We start from the raw sequence: 17,903 nt of genomic DNA on the forward strand, positions 1-17,903 counted from the left end.
GCATGTTTCCACACTTCTGCCCCATTTTTGGGGTTTTGATGCAAATCTGACTGATCACAGGTGCAAGTTATTGCTCAGTCTGTAAGAACAATCTCAAAACATCTTCCTGTGAAATTTCTGTATTTCATGAGGCTCGTTCCTTTTTAACATTTAGAAAGTGATATCAAGTTAGCAAACGATGTGTTCATTTCAAAAACACAAAACATTTTTTTAAAAGAAATCATTTTTACTTGCTCTTAGACAGAGCTTTATAGCAAGCATTAAATAATTGCAATTCTGTGCAATAACCTCACCCATGATACAATCAATTTCACCACATTATGACATCTTTCCTTCTTACTGTTTACACAGATGCTTTTGTTTTTAACACACATTTGCACTAGATGTTAATTGATATGGTTAGCACAGTCAAATGGTCATAAAACACTTCTGGAAATAGTGGAGTCCTTCAAGGGGACTTTTGTAAGTATTCAGGACTAAGATACTCCAAGGAAATTTGAAAAAATTATCCTTGGTATTTTTTTGCAGAATTGTTGCTAACAGTACTTAAAAGGTAACTTAGTTGTAATATAAATTACTCCAGGGGGCTACAAACAAATTAACTTCTTGGTTTTTAAACTTCCACATGGTCATGAATAGTTTGATTCAAGTGCTGCACTTCAGTGATCTTATTGATAACAAACCAGGTTGACACTGTTGAGAGACTCATCTCTAATTGCTCTGACCTCAAATACTTGCTGTGCAGTGTGCTTTGACTCCAGTCATGCTAAATGAGCCAATTTTAGGCACTAATGTATGTATATATTTCTGGATATTATATAACTCCTCATAGCTTCTTATTTTTAGGTAAGATTTCTATGAAATAAAAATAGGTGTGGACAACACATGTTTTCATCTACCATCAAAAAACCATCTCAAAATTTGGACCAAAAATTCATAGAAATCCCACACAATCAAATCCTCCATTACTCTACATAAATGAAAAATAATTCAATGGTTTTTCCAAGACCACAGAAAATGGCAGCTGTTAAGAAGTATTAAGTTGCTCTGAGACTTTTTCTCAGTGCTACACTCTCCTTGAATCTGTTCCAAGCAGGCTCCAGTGTTATAGAACATTTTTGATCCCAACAGATGAAGAGTTTCTATTTATATAGCATTTTTAAATACTTATGTTTAGTGGCATTCTGAGGAGACAAGGTGAGAGATGGATCATTTTCTTTGGGGTGTTTATATTTTTACGCGTTAATATTTTTTTCAAACAGGAAAGAATTGACACTAAAAGAAAATAATGTAAATTCTTGCACGTGCACATCCATACCTGAGCATCAAGGAGCTCTTGACATTTGTGAGAATGCTTTTCAATGGTTAATATATACTGCTTTTCAATAGCTGCTTCTTGCTGCTGAACTGTAGATTGTAGCAGTGCCTGCAAAAAAAAAAGGCACAAAATACTCAACAAAGATATAACTGGGATGTTCATTGGTAACTGCAGATCCACTAAGACTCATCTAAAACCAGAATGTGGAATGCTGTTATAAATTTGGAATGTGCAATGATTAAAGTACCTTTCTATGTAACACTACCTTGTTTTCAGTCATGACTAACATTTTTTGTATCTCAGATTTCTTATACAGTCTGCCTAAAAGACAGCAGCGCACAGAAGATAGAGAGGGAGAGTATTTCTGTTAAATATACTCAGTTTAGTGGGACCACACAAGAAGAGGAGCATATGAAAGCTGCTGAAGAGAAGAAAAAAAAAAAAAAAAAGAAAAAGCCAGACATATTTCCCTGGCTGACAAAACTCCACATCCTCTCGGCACTGTGTAAGATCCCATGGGCCAAGCATGATCTTCACAACCACAAGTCAAGTAAAAGCAGATGGAAATTCTGAGTAACATAAAACATGAAAGAATGCCCCCCAGGATGTTCACACTTGAATGTGAAGCAGTGGAAGTCGAAGTGTGGAAAGTCAAAGTACCAAGGCAGTAACAAACAGCTGATGGGAGCAGGAGCTGTGAGTGTGTGAGCATGTGTTTGTGCACATGCCTGAACTCACACACGCTTGGCTGAGCCCTGCAAAACCTCCAGCATCTGAATGCAGAAACAGAAACAAAAAACTCGAAGATACATGAAGAAACAAATTATCATTTGGAGAATTACGCTCAGGCTTCCCTAAACAATGATGGTAGCTAAACATTTACCTGAATCATGTGATTTAAGCCTTTTTCCCTGATAGTATAAAGTCTTTTTGCCACTTTTCAAATATTCATTGGGTTATTTATACACAGTGTACCAAACTATTCTTAACTAGTAATCAATATACTGAAGTAGTCAAAATGACTGGGTAAGTTAAAACAGACATGACTTTTACAGAAAACAGACCTTTGGCCCAAATGCAGACAAAGAAAAAAAAATCCCCATCTTTCAAACAGTTTTTATTTTAGAGATACATTTACTTCATGGAACATAACACACACATCAAATAAAATTTTGAATACTTCAAAAAAAAAAAGCCCAAGAATGTATAAAAAAGATAAAATCTTCTGACAATTTTTCAATTACCTTTCCAAATTTTTCACTAACTATCCTCTTATGCCAAAATCACTGTTCTTCAGTAATGCTGCACCATCTTAGCAGTTCTTGAAAGTTTTGAAAGTTTACTTTCAAAAAAGCCAATTTCTTTCTTACGAAATTAAATTCTTTCATTCATAGAAATTTGAGCACTCAGAAATACTGAACTCTCAGAGAAGTGTAGCCTCTGTACATGAATCTTTATACTCTGCCTAAATTAGAACAGCCACATAACACTGGCAAAAATTAAGCCTGGACCTTGGGGTTTGGGTTCTTTCTTTGGCCTAAATTATTGTAGCAAGGAATGCTTCATGCAACCAGTACAAAAGAAAACAAAATCTGTTCTTAGGGAACACAGCACCAGAAGGGTCATTAGGCTGCCATGGCATTTCTCAGACAGTTTCTTGCTCATGCCAAGGGTTGGGTCACCTTATGCACTTTGCTGTGCAGACTTCACTGGCAACTGCTAAAATCCTATTAAATGGTATAAAGAGCTTTCAGTGTTCAATGAAATAAATATTATTCATTGGATGGCATGTAGAGGCTGTTAAATTTTTTAAATTAACCTATTATTACTATTTTTCTTTGGAAAATGAATAAAATTCCACATTTATAAACAAAAGCCTTCCTTTTATGTTGTACTCACTCTTAATACAGTTTAAATAGTACCACAGGGTTGATGCTGTATCTGACTGTTCCACTAGTTGGCCAACTGATGAGAAAGAGAGAAAAATCTCCTTACGTAGCACAGTACTACAGGTTTCTCAATGGGAAATACAGCACAGATGTGATACCCATCCAAATCTCTGGCAAATTTCAAGATAATAAACTACTCAAATTTAATAATTTAAATTAAAAAAAAATTACCAATTAGCTCATTTGCTAAACTGAAACACACATTTGGCTACTTGATGATCAGCATCTCTAATCTTAGAGTGACAATGACAGCGACACTAAAAGTCTTTTGATTAATTGGGCAAATACTCTTATCACTGCTGAAACACCCTTAATTAATTCAGGAGGAGTTATTAATTATGCTGCTGGGCTGACATTCCATAAATCTACGGCCAGTGACCCAACACCAAGCTGGCATTCTTGAAACACTCTCCTTTTAATGGAATCATTTCAAGCAAAGTTACAGCAGGATGTAGCCTATGGCACCTGACATGAAGTCAAGGGTAGGACTTCAATATGAGTGCTCTTGTTAATTAATTTTTCCTTCTATATATTGTGAAATGAATTTCCTTGACACTGGTTGGGAAGGATCATCACAGAATCACAGGGTCATAGGATTTTAAGGGTTGGAAGGGATTTTAAAGATGATGTAGCTCCATCTCCTTGCTACAGGCAGAGACACCTTCCACCAGACCAGGTGGCCCAGAGCCCCATCCAACCTTGGCTTCTTCCCCACTTGCTGATCTCTTTACTAACCCCAAAAAACTGGCAGAGAATTGATGCTGTTTTCCTTCAATAATCAAAAGTCAATGGTGGCTTCTGACATAACAAATAGAGTGAAACCCCTTAAGTTCTCTATAGAGTCTTCATTTTAGTTTGATACACGAAGCATTATCAAAATCACAGAAAAAACATTATTTCCTCAAACCATCATAAAAATCTTCACACATCTAAATGACTGAAAATAACATTCTTAAATTAAATTAGGGAAACTAAGTAAATTAGTCTGAACCCCTTGTTTGAGCTCAGATAAAGAACTAACCTTAGCTTTAAGTTTCATACATTGAAACAATTTTAGAAGACCTTGAGCTGAAAGTAAATTCAAATATCATAATAAGATCCATGATCACCCTGGGAGGTTCTTAAGGGAATACACATCTATTTGATGTCTCAGCACTGGTCAGAGTATTTAGTCCTGGAACTGACAGCACACTACCTGTGTGGTGGGAATCCTGGAGAATGGCATTCCTGCACACACACCAGGGACTGAAAAACTGCACTGTGCCCAATAGGAGAAGAAAAGCTTAAAATCACAAATGATCACAACACTTCATCCTGTATTTCTACAATGTGTTATGTACTGAGTACCAGATTGTGGCTAAAGTTTCTCCTCATACTTAAAAAGGCAAAAGTGCAGCAACTACAGTTTTGCCAAAAGCGGACACCCCTGCCTATTTTTAATACAATTTTTAATACTTGCACAGCCCTGGTGAATAATGTGTTCATTCTACTGGCAATAGAAACCACAGCTACTTGCCCAGACAGAATTTATTGTAAGGCCAGAAGCTAGAATTTATGAGAAACCCTCTTGAATTAAATAGCCAAAATAAAACCATTATCCCAATTCTTCCCAAATTCCCTAAAAGTAACAAATTACCAAACCCCTTTCTTTCAACTCCTTCTTTTTATTATAGGAAAAAGCTAGAAAGAATAAAGGCAACAGGAAAAACAAAGCAGAGGTCATTATCCTCTCCTATCTCTTCTGAAGAAAATAAAATTAAAAGCAATTCTGACACATGCAAAACACAGGCTTCCCAGACACACAGCATTGTGTGAAAATGTCAAACCTACTCATATGTAACATCAGTATGAAATACAAATCATGGGGTACACATTGCTGGGTTATGTTTTAGAATGTTTCTTGAAAGCACTGTATCAAAAGCCATAGTCCACCCAAAAGAATATCCTGCTCAAGCATCACTGGCTTGTTTAAGTAGCTAAATGGAAGGCAGGACATCAAACCACTTCTTTACCTCAAAATTGCTGAGTCAGGATGACCAAAACAAGTCATCTTTAAAAAAAAAGTTCCTAATGGGAAGTTACCACACTGCTTCAAACATGCGAACTGCATTAAATACAGCAATAGTACTTTGGAATTTTCATGCTTTATAGCATTAGACAATGATTCATCTAATTCAGCATCCTGTCTCCACCATTTAATAACTTACTGCTACTTAATTTAAGGGTGAAATGCAATTAAGCAATTGCTGAATGATAGAGCAGAGGACACAATGCAAATTCTTTCTTGACCCATGGAAAAGATGCATTAACTCAAAAAAATGCAGTATACGACTAGATGGGTTTTAATTCTAATTTGTTTTTAATTAGCTAAGACAAAGAGGATACAAATAAAACTATTTAGAAGATTTCTGAAAATGTCTTTTTCAAAAGAATTCAACTTATCTACTTCGGCCCAAAATACTGATTTGGGCAGATTTTCATGACTGGGCTATTTCCTGGTGAGTCTGTCTTTTTAATCAAAATGAAACATGTCCATTTAGATGCTGTGGAATAAGGGAGGTTAAATTAAAAAAAAAAAAAAAAAAGAAGTAATGTAGTTTTTGCAGTGATATAAAAAAATTGAATTTTTTGTATGTCAAATATTTGTGGATATTTGTTGAATATCCACAAGCTTATTCAACTGCTTGTGGTTGAAACTGTTGATCCATACCAGTAAGGATCAACAACTTACAGTTTGAATACCATGCTGGGTTTATCTAGATAGCTCAGTTTTACTGGTATGCAAGGGCAAAGGATTTATTTCCCACAAAACAATGTTCTCACAGACTCCTGCCAGAAACAAACTGCAAACTCACTCCTAATCTTCCATTAACCTTCCAATTTTTATAATATTTAACACTCTCTTTATTATTTGATAGTCAGAAGCACATACAAAATTCATCCTTACTAGAAGGAGTGGAAGAGATTCCTTGCAATTTTCATAATTGCTTTCAAAAGGTCATTTAATCAATGATAAAATATTTTTGATATTCAGATCTCTGAAATCATGAGACTTGATTGCACCTGGCTTTTATTAGAATTCTGTAGAGAGACTTCCATGGTAGCATCACTGTTATACAGAAGTACTCTTATAATGTAAAATGCCAAGGAATCTCTCCTTTTCCAGCCACCAGCTCTCCATGAGAAAAAACAATGTTGTTTTATGTTCTAGGCTCACTTGAATTCTAGTGCGACTTGCACATAAAAAAGCACAGAAGTTGGAAGTGAAACACAAGCCCTTGCAACAATTTTGGATTTGTCCTTTTATTCGTGTGTCAGGCCTTTCTGAGCCAGGATGTCAACTTGGAAACTTAATAAGCTAAGCTGATGTTTAAAAGAGCTGAGAACTGGCCACATTTCAGAGCTTTCCCTCACTAGGGATTAACTATGTCTAAAAAAAGATATCCTGATTCTAGATTAACTTCTTTTGTAATGAAATCCTTTAAAATTTCCTTCGTTTATTAGAGGGTAACCTTTCAGTTCAGAGGTGTATTATTGGCACAAATATTTTTGAAAGAAAATCTTATGGCCCCCACATATTCCATGCTTTTAAAATCTGTCTGCTCTTACTTTCTGAAAATCTGAAAAAAAACCACCACCTTACACTGAAAACTGGTGGACAAAACTCTTACTGCAGCAAGGGCTGGGAAGAACTTTGCACCTTGAAGTTCATTTCTATAAAGGGAACACACTTCTGATTCATGCAGGTTGTCTTTTAGAACACTATTAATTGCATAAAATAATCAAAGGAAATAAAACCCATCAAATAAATACACCTGCCTGTAACCTCATATTCTTTAAAGCTTACATTAGAGGATAGTTCACAGGATGAGAAATAAAACAGATTAAAACTATTAACTCATCTATTTACAGAACTGTGACAATTTCAGAACAAAAGCTTGACTAAACAAGCACAGGAGAAATTCTTATGTTGCTTGTGGTAAATATCTTAAGATGTGATGTGATCCCACAAGCAAAACTTCCAAGATCTACATTTACTTTTCTTTACCGTGGTTAATTACCAGGGATAAAAGTTTAAAATAACAATGACATGAAAGACAGAAATTAAATAAAATTAGGTAAACATGAGAAGGGGAAACTTGGCCTACCCAGAACACTGAGTTAATTTTTAATTTGTTTTCCTGTGGTTTTTAATACAAATTTCGTGACTGTGTTGTGGATGGTTTATTTGTTGTAAGGAAGATTAGAATGTGAGATGCTTAACAATGGCCAAGGCTTTTGAGGGTTTGTGATACAAAGCATCTAATGGTCTCTATTAATGGATTCCCAAACACATTCAACAAGTGAACATTCCAAAGATAACTGAATTTAATTCTAAGGGCTTTGTAATATCCAGGTCCTTGAAAATAGGTCATTCAATATTTGACTTCTTGTGTAAGCTGCATTTTCAGCACTGCTGCCATATTAAGGACCAGTCAGGAGCAGGAATTGAGGGGGTTTGTCCTCAAACTTGAGTACCTGGTGTGCCCAAGGATACCACATTAGTGAAAGATGCATGTGGAGAAATACTGTCCCTTTCACAACAAATAAGTGCCCAAAATGCAGGAAAGGGACTAGAAGGAAGTGCAAGCCATTTGGAAGTACAGGAAGAAACATCAACAACAACAGAGGTCTGCAGCTGTACATCTGGAAGGAGTGGACTTAAGGACTGAATGAAAGAAAACTCTGGCTTTCTGGTGACCAGCTTGGCAGCCTTGGACACAGAAGTTACAAAATGGCAACTCTCTTTTCCTTTGTAAACCAAAAGGAAGGCACATCCACAAATCCACCAACAATAACACATACCTATGCCAGGAATACAGAAAAGACAAGTCAGTCAACGTTCTTCCACTGTTGTTCCACTCAAGGTTTCAATAACCAAGTTGCAGGATTTGGGGTTGGAGGCATTCTGGGGGTTGTTTCCTGGGGCTGAGGATGAACTGCTCATACTTTCACAAGCTATCCTTAAACAACCCACGTTGGGCATTGTAAGTTGTGCTGTGGCTCTGCTTGGAGCAGCACCACAGGATTGTAACTGACTGGTTTCAGAGAGGATTAGTCAGAATTCCAACACTCCTGACTGCTACACAACCTAATTAGGGCCTGAGCAATCCTCTGATTGGAATAACCCTCTTCAGTTCACTTTATTAAATCCCCAGGAATGCAAAATGGGCCTGTTTTCATCACAAACAAGGTTTTCCTTCTCGTGCCTTTTTAAATGACCCATAGAGTTGTTTAGGTGAATTTCCACACCCAAGGTAACTCGGGGATTAATTAGGTATTATTTACAAGAAACCTACTGAAAATGGAAGTTACTTCTGCATATAAACCATATGTATTAGAGTAACACAGTCTAAATTCCAAAGAAGACATATTTCAGCACAATATTAACTCTGGCGAATCATGAGCAAATTAAAAGAGTTAATGAATCTCACGATTCTGTCTTTTACTAAAGGGACTAATCATATTTACTCTACATTCCTAAACAAATGCTACATTAGGAACCCTTGTTTGGTTATCTAATTGCCACCATATCTGAAAAATAGAATAAACTGCTAAGGATCTGAGCAGTTAAAAAGCCCCAAGAATGCAAGACACTACTTTTATAGTTACAAAACCACATTTGAAATGCTTACTTAAGAAAAAATAAATCTTAGCCCTTTTTCATATTGAAATATTAACAATGAAATAACATTTTAAAAGAATCCATAAGATAATTTTCTCAAACAAAACTACAGAACTGATTTTGTCTCCACTGATGATATAGTGTTACTCTTTCATTTAAAGTACATGGCAAAGGAATACAAGAAAGGTATTAAACAACTAACCAAAAAATGCTTGGGTTTTTTTAAAAACCCTGATGAATAAGTAACCTCATGTTTGCAGACAGGACTGATTGCAGTAATTTACTCAGAGCTTAGCAGATCTGATATTATTTCTCATCAGAGTGTTCAACTAACCACACGAGGCAACGGGAAGGCTTCTATGAGGTATATTCATGTCATGGTTCCATGGTATTAAAAAGTGACTTTATGTAACTTGAATATAAACATTCTATGAGAAATAATACACTAAATATAAACATGGTTTAGAAACACAGGGTTCAATTAACTCCCTAATCTTTTGTGCCAAATCACGGAAAATGATAAACATAAATCTTATTTTCCAGAAGGCATGTCAGATCTACCCAGCTGCTGCTGACTGGTAAAACAGCTTTCAAAAATTCTTATGGCACATAAATGTATCCCTTTACCCAACTACACAGGAAGAAATTATTCCTTTAAAGGACCAATATAACCCATGCAGAGCTCTCCTTTAGTTCACACAAATCCATTAAAATGGTGAAAAATTACACGTCAAAAACATTCAAAACTTTCATTCAATACCATAAAATTGTTGGATTTCACAATTTGCTTATATTTTCAGAGCTAAGAAGGAAATGTAAGTGCAGCAATTACCAAAAGCTTTTTCAAGCGTAAGTCCACACAGGAACAGACATTTTACACATATCTAGAACAAAACAGAAACTAAAAATGCTGCCACTGAAGATGTTCAGTGGCACATCCAAAGCTGCACACTCCAAATAAAATTCCCTTTTGAGAACTTCTCAGGCAAAGGGGTCCTCAAAGAGTTAAGGGAAGAGGAGCAAAATTCTCCCCCAGAAGTGAAATGAGGGAGGCATGGAGAAGTGGGACACCACCAATGGCCATGTTTAAGTGTTCTCAGGAATGGAAACTTTTGAAATATTTTCCTGGAGAGGTTCAGAATGAAATTAGTATATTGATGGAGACAGACATATTTCTACAGAGAGCCAATTTCAATATTAGTTAGAACACTACCAACAGTTACTAGCAATATTATTAAAAGGCTTTCTTATTATCATAAAATCATTAATATTGGAAATCATTGCTAAAATCCATGAGTCCAACCTCTAACCCAGCACTGCCAAGCCCACCACTATATCTTCCTGCCCTCCATGCCAGATCATTCTTTGGTTACAAATTACTGCTACCAAACAGTTAAAATCTGAAATTACCCTCCACTAACTACATTCCTAGTTCACAGTTGCCTACCAGGTCTTAATTTTCCCTTTTCATTTTCAAAACCAGCCTTAATTTCCATTTCCTATTATGAGTTTTGAGTCTAATTAGAATTCTTAGCTTTACCTTCTCCTCCTAACTTGATTCAGTTTTTGTCCTTTGTGAGTTTCCTACCCAATAGTTTCCATAACAAAACAAAAGACACAGATTTATGCTCCATGGTAACGTCTAGCTCTTCCATTTCTCAAGCTGACAGGAACTAAAACAGCATGAATGAAGAACTACAGATTCAGCTTTATTTCATCCATAACTCCCTCCCTTAGTGCTGTGGGGATAAAAACCTGCTGAACTGCTCCATGATGCTGCTTTCCTGCAAGTGCAGCTCTGGAGACTGAAGAGGTCCAAAATGTGGATTTGTGATAAACAATCCAACCCAAAGTTTACCACAACTGACTGAGAATTTTGGGTTTGTTCTGGTTTTAAGTTTCCTTACTGAAAATGGCTAACCAACTCTATCTGCAGTTTTCCAAAGTGCAGACTGGGAAAACATGTCATGCAAAATTTCAGACCAAACAATCTAAATTGAAAGCAACAGAAAAGACAGTGAGAGAGGTTGAGCAATCAGCACAAGAAATACTAATAATTGTGCACTGCAGGCAGTCGTCCTGTTCACTACTACAACAACACCATTTGGAAATTGTGTTAGCTTGGCAACTCATTTACCTTGAATTCTTCAACAATAATAGTTAAGGCTTCATGTCCAGCTTTTCTCATGTCTTCTAATTCCTGCTTATGCTTTTCCTGTACAAAATACAGAAAACATTAGGCACATGACATAATAATTTTAAATCAGGAGAATAAATAAATAAATAAACAAATAAATACCAATTATTTTCCTGTTTTGGTATCTTTCATGAAGAAATGCACACAGCTGGATCCTTTAGATATTTTATATATATATAAAATGTATGTGAATATATATGCATATATATATATGTATGCTAAATTCAAGTAGGTACTGAATTAAACTTATTAAACTTATTTTTATTTCTTATTAAACTTATTTTTATTTCTAAATTTTACTTTATAGACCCCAGATGGTTCTAAATGGTTCTTCTATACTTTTTTTCAGAAATTTTTTTTGTTTTTGGTATACCTGTGAATGGCAGGACTCCCAAATCACCTTCTTAGTAAATGTTATTTACTGCCTCTACCAATAAAAATGTTAAGATAAAGTAGTATCAGATTGAGTTTCCTCAGAAATGCACATTTTCTACTACTTATTATGTGGCTCCTCTTTTATAATTTGTTTTATTCTTAAGATTCCAGGGAAAATCTTCTTGCAAAAGAAAACCTGAATAGATTTTTCAAAAGAAGCTGAATTGTTCACATTTTATTTTCTGCACAGTTATGTGAAAGGAACCTGGACAGAAACATTCTAGCATTTTTTCCTTTACCTAATAGTTTGCTAAGGCTGCAATGTGAACACCTCATTGGATTTTCACCAGCATTTCCCCCTTATCAAGGAGCAGCACCACTTTTTCCAATCACCAATTAGTAAGAAGATGAAAAACATTCCCTCCCTCCTTGTTCTTTGCTTCAGGGTCTGTTCTTGTATCAGCTCATATAGCAGGATGCAGTTGCTTTAAGTCATTCAAGATTTAAATAATTGGATTTTCTTGGGGCAGAAAGCAGAAACACATTAATCCCAAATCTTACTTTGCAGTGATCATAGGACAAAACCATACACATCTCACATATATAAATACATAATATAAAAAATAATTTATTTTTTTTTTTTGCTTTTTGGGTCATATTAAAGTTGAAATTAATTAATACAACTCTATGTTTCCTAAGACCTGTGTGTTTGGAATAAGAAAAACCTAGTGTCTAACAAAGCATGTAAGACCTTTAAAAATTAATTAATCAGACTGTAACTGTATTTAACTAAAGATTTCTGCTCTGTCACTCAATTCCTTTCTCCTGAAAGAGCCATTCTTAGTAAAAACTAGGAAACTATAGCTGCACAATCTACCTCTGACCCAAATCTAATGAGACATTTGGACTTTCTTTAATAAAACTGTGGATTTTTGTGAAGCCCAGCAAGAACAACTGCTAAGCAGAAGAAGAATCAAAGATGGAAATATTTTGCTGTGCACATTAAAAACTACATCAGCCAACAACACACAACCTGTGGCTACTTCATTTCAATCCTACTGTGATGCAATAATGTATCACTGCCAACACAAATCGTTCAAACTCTGATAGTATACAGGTTAAAAAGCCCCAATTGTTTGGACTGAGGAAGTAAGACATCCCATTCTGGTAGAAAGCACAGTGCCTCTCACTCACAATACCAGGAAAAACACAGAGCAAAACATGCCATTTGTCCCTTTACAATCAATTCCTCAAGTTTTCAGAACCAGTGGCTCGTTCAAGGCCATGTCCTAAAGGTGAGCTGGTAACACAAGTAGAAGTGCCGACACCAAGGCATCCCTGTGACACCTGTACACCTCCTCCTGCTCCTGGAGGGAATGCTCAGGGCAGGAACCTGAGCTGCTGCTGGCTCCTGTCTTCTGTCAGGCTGTGGTACCCTCAGAGGGGGCTGCCAGTCTGAGCCAGTATCTCAGACAGTAAGGCACTCTCTTCCCTCTTCATTTCTGTTCTCACACAAGGAGGCAAACTGGAGCTCCCTGCAGGGAACTGAAGTGGAAGATAAATTTCAAGTCCATCTTATGCAGCTTTGCTTTACGCAATTACATCATTTAAAGTCCTCATAGTGGAGTCCAGTGCACTGAGATTTTTGTCTCCATAAAATCAACTCTTAAGACCACCATTTAAAAAAAATACAAATAACATTTAGCATCATAATGATTCTGTTAAGAATCAGGTACGTTCTTATTTGAAGATATAAATATTTCCTTCAATTCACCCAAGTACAGTGAAAAAATACTGAATGCAAAATGCAAAGGAGAAATTGAGGTAAACATGATGAGAATCAGTCCACAATGGCTAATTAACATACACACTAGAGTGTGCTATTGTGTATAAAATAGAGATTGGTCACTATTTCTGTTCATGTGAAATAAGAATGTGAGCTCTAAAAACTAAGACACGGGAGCATCTCCAGGTCTCTAGCAAAGCAAGTATTTTCACTTTGGTCCTATCATCAACATCCTAGTGAAAGATACAGCTAAGAACCTAAAGATAAGGAAAAAAATTCATGGAGGAGAGAAAGATTTCAGATACCCCAAGATAACCAAAACCCCCACATTATACACAACCTGAAGCTCACCACAGGAAGCAAGGAGACACTGATTTATTTCATACAAGTAAACATAATTTGTATCTGAAGCATAACAATGGAAGACTCTGAGGTGAAAAATGAAGTGAGGTAGCAAATAAACTTTCACAAGCAACTGCCTAACATGGTGGTGGTGAGGACATTTCCTGCTGAGTTAGAAATGAGTTGAGCCAGAGTTGAGTGAGTGTGAACAGAGCAGCCTGCTGGGAATATTATGACTGATTAAATGTGAAAAACTATGCAAAGGAAATAGTATGGAAGAGCCTGCACACGCCCCACACTGAAACATAATTATAGTTCCCACACCACACTCTGAGTATTTGAGGGGTATAACAAGGATCTCTACCCTGTCACATTTAAGACATTAATATTTTGTGACGAACAATTACAGTTTATATCTGCTCTTTCTTCTTCCCTACAGGATGTGCATACAGAGACCCTCCACTGAAGAGGACATTAAACAATAAAAAGAAGTGCTAATGCTAAAGTGTTGTTAGTATGAAAGCACATTTTACTACCAAAACTGTGTGATATGGTAAATAGCACCTACGCTTGGCTCAGGAAGCCCTCTCTGGCTGCCTGGAGGTTTTTAAAATATTACACAGATAGTTCTTTGGGAGGAAGCTACAAATGTGCCAGGGCAACTTTTGTCCTGGATATTTTCCTACTTCCCCCACATAATCTAAGTGGTGGGACAGGATAGCAAGAGGAAGCAAGGAAGGAGGAGTGAACAGGAGAACAGTGCCAGGGAAGCTGACAAGAAGAGAGCATTTCCATTAAACAACACAGTAAGCAGAAAAGGAAGTCTGAGCTTCATTAGGATATTTTTATGCCTCTTATCTCAAAAGCATCAGTCTTCAGATCAAATTAAATTCCACCATTGTCTGTAAAGAACAAAATATTAATTTGGAAAGGGCTGCCAGCTGTTATCAATGGCTACTGATACTGAAGCCAGTTGTAACACCCAACACAACTTTACATTGTGCATGTATTTAAAAATATATCAGTATTTATGTAATTCTTTACTGTAGTACACTTCATGACACATACAGATATGTATGAAAAAACTACACTAGGAGAGTTTTCCTTCTTTCTATAGACAGGAGACTGACACATTGCAAGGGTCTGGAAAAAGGGCAGCTTAAGGGAAGAGGATCATGATAGGAAATATTTCAGCAAGCAGGACCTAATTAAGTCTAGGATGACCCCCCAAGTGCTGAGGGAGCTAGAAAATGTAATTGTGAGGCTACACTCAATACCTGTGGGCTGATCACAATGACTGGAGAAGTGTCTGAAAACTGGAGGTAGTAAATGTCATCCCTGTCTTCAAGAAATGACAAAAAACCACAAGGAGCTACAGGCTAGACAGTCCCAACTCAGGACCTGGGAAGGTAACTGTGCCAGTTTTTCCTGTGACAGAGGGGAGTTTTTCAAATAGGAGGCTATGCTTTGGATTTGTGCTGGAAAAAGTATCCATAACTCATGGGTATTTCAGTTTCTGCTGGCTTTCGACACTTCCCTAAAATCCTCATGAAAAATAAGTGTGGTCAGGAGAAGCTGCAAGAGAGGTGGACTGAAATCTGGCTGAACTGCCACATCCAAAAAGAAGCTGAACATCAGGCCATCAATCCTGGACTGCACTAGGCTAAACAATGCCCCCAGGTCACAAGAGGTGATCCCACCCCAACACTCAGCACTGTTAGGGCCATTCCTCTGTCCAGCTCTGGGCTCCCCACTAAAAAAAAAACCATATGGGCACACAGTAGAGAGACCAGCAAAGGGACACAAAGATGATGATGGGCCTGGATCCTCCTTCACATGAAGAGAGACTGAGAGAGTTCAGACTGTTAAGTCTGGAGAAGGCTCAGGGGGACCTTATCAATGTACATAAATACCTGAAGGGATGATAGAGCAGAGTCAGGCTCTGGAATGGGCTGCCCAGGGAGGTGGTGGAATCTCTGTCCCTGTGGGTGTTTGAAGGAAGACTGCATGTGGCACTCAGTTTAATTGATAAGGTGGTTAGGCTGGACTTGACTATCTCCAAGGTCTTTGCCAATTTAGCTGACTCTGTTTTCACCAAGTCCTAATACACTAGGTATGAATTCTGAGGTTTTTCTCAAAACTTTTCCACAGAAAGCACTAAAAAAGATCTTACAAAGCAAACAAGAATGGAGTGCTGCATATTTATCACAGGTGAGCCCCTCCAAAGGACCCACTGCATACAGCTCACTACAGTACAAATGTTGTTTTCCAATATTCATTCTGGATACAATCTTTTATTACCAGTTTCAAACATATGAAATGTCAAATGTCAAAACTAATAGTAATCAAACCCACAATTTATATCAAAAAAATTTTAAGTTGCACCAAAAATTGGTAACAGTTATGCACCAAAAATTGGTAACAGTTCCATCTACAGCTCTGTTAACCTTTAAGAAGTAACTAACACATGCTTTAAAAATATAACTAATTGAAAGAATGTATATTGAATTTTCAAAGAGCTGTACTATTTGTAACACATAATGATGTTCACAGCACATTCCTAGAGGATACCTTCAGTCTTTTCATGGATGTTTAAAAACCCAAGACGACTACAAAGAAACTTGACACTCAGTCAAGTAGCTTCAAAAGCTACTTGACTGGAATAAATTTCACTTAAGCATTAATAAAAACTCTCCAAGATTTACTTCCAGAAGATATAAAAGAAGAACTCATAGAATCATTATATGTAAATACTCTAATAATTTTATGTCGAGCTGTAAGACTACCATATCTTTGAAATTTTTCCAATGCAATAAAAAACCTAATTGTTTTCTTCCTTGTTTTTGAAGCATAGAAAATAAGTTTCATTATAACATAAACAATCACACCTAGCAGAAAATCAGCAGAAAGATAAGTTACATCTTTACATTTGAATCTCCTTTTCAGTTACAGTATGTGGAATACATTTCAGTATGCATTTCCTTTGTCTGTCTTTTAATTAAAACCCTGGGAGCAAACAATAGTGATGCACTTATCTCTTCTTTCAATCTTAACTCTTTTTCTGATTTGTAAAGACATTTTGGAGCACTAAAAGCATTCCAAAGCAGACATACTATATGAAAGCCAATCACCAGTTATTTTCCCATCAAAGAACAAGCAAAGCAGCCTCAACACAAATTGTTACCATGCTCATTCCGGGCTACAAACATATTGTTTGTTGGTTTCCAGAAGACAATGATGATGTACAAGTTGAACAAAACTCAGAGAATTCTCCAGAAAACCAGAGACACAAGTATCTATCTTTGCATCAACTTGCTGTATTTGTTTCAAAAGAAAATTGACAAGAATTTAGATCGAAGATAAAATAACCATCAGCTTGGGAAATTGGGCATCAAATCAAAGAGTGTGGGATAAAGCAAGAAATACAGGCACTGAAGATGACAATACAGCCTTTTAAATTCTTTTTTAGCTGAAGATCTGCATGAAAAGCTTCTCCTGACCCTGTTTCAGAGAAAAGAGGGATATGAAATAAAATCAGATGCTCATCAGTTAGACCATATTGTACAAACCAGAACACAAACATCATCTGCAACTGAACTCCCGAAATTTTCTTCCATCAGAGAACTATCAAGCTGAAAACTTCAAGATTAACTTGTTGGTTATTTGTTTTACTTCCTGAAAAAGTCATTAACAGTATAAGCATGAAGGGGGGAAAAAAAATCCAAAGAGATAGAAGTTACACCTTTACCAGAGAAAACAAAGAAGTACATAAAGAAAAAAGAAAAACTAACTACCACTCACTTATTTTAAGATACTGCTATGAGTCCTGCAAGAAAGGGATGTTTGCCTAACCTCAGAAATATTCCAGCTGGAAGGAAGCATCTCCCACAGTCTAGAAAATGGTATCCAAATCACAGATACACAGATTTTATAAGAAGTCCATTACACTTCCATTGTATCTTAGGGAACTTGTAATGCAGCTGAACGACTCTATTTTGCTTCCTGTAAAACCTCACACTGAACATGGATAGGTTTCATAGTACAAGCTCCTATTCTTACATGGCAGATACACTGAAAACCACCAAAAACGTTATATTCCATAGAACAATTATTTAAGTTTACAGTAACTGATACTTTGACTAGTTTACCATTTCAAATACTGCATTAATCAGATTTTTGGTTCAGGCATTCCTGACCCTGCCCTTAATTGGCAATGAGGTAGGCCAGATTGGAGTAAAATATTCCAAATAATTCAGCCTGGGGAATATCCC

General features: G+C 36.5%; 1 protein-coding gene across 4 annotated transcripts in view; it reads right to left on the minus strand.

The window, feature by feature from the left end:
- The window catches only part of CCDC91 (coiled-coil domain containing 91), a 114,393-nt gene that overhangs the window by 51,925 nt on the left and 44,565 nt on the right, over positions 1-17,903 (minus strand). For all 4 annotated transcript variants that reach the window (XM_084206022.1, XM_084206021.1, XM_084206023.1 and 1 more), the window contains exons 7-8: positions 11,070-11,147; positions 1,319-1,426 (exon numbers count right to left, since the gene is read on the minus strand). In XM_084206022.1, coding sequence (XP_084062148.1) covers positions 1,319-1,426; positions 11,070-11,147 — 186 coding nt within the window. The remainder of the gene's footprint in view (positions 1-1,318; positions 1,427-11,069; positions 11,148-17,903) is intronic.

Source organism: Fringilla coelebs (genome assembly GCF_963513975.1).
Source record: "Fringilla coelebs genome assembly, chromosome: 5".
Taxonomy (NCBI): Eukaryota; Metazoa; Chordata; class Aves; order Passeriformes; family Fringillidae; genus Fringilla; species Fringilla coelebs.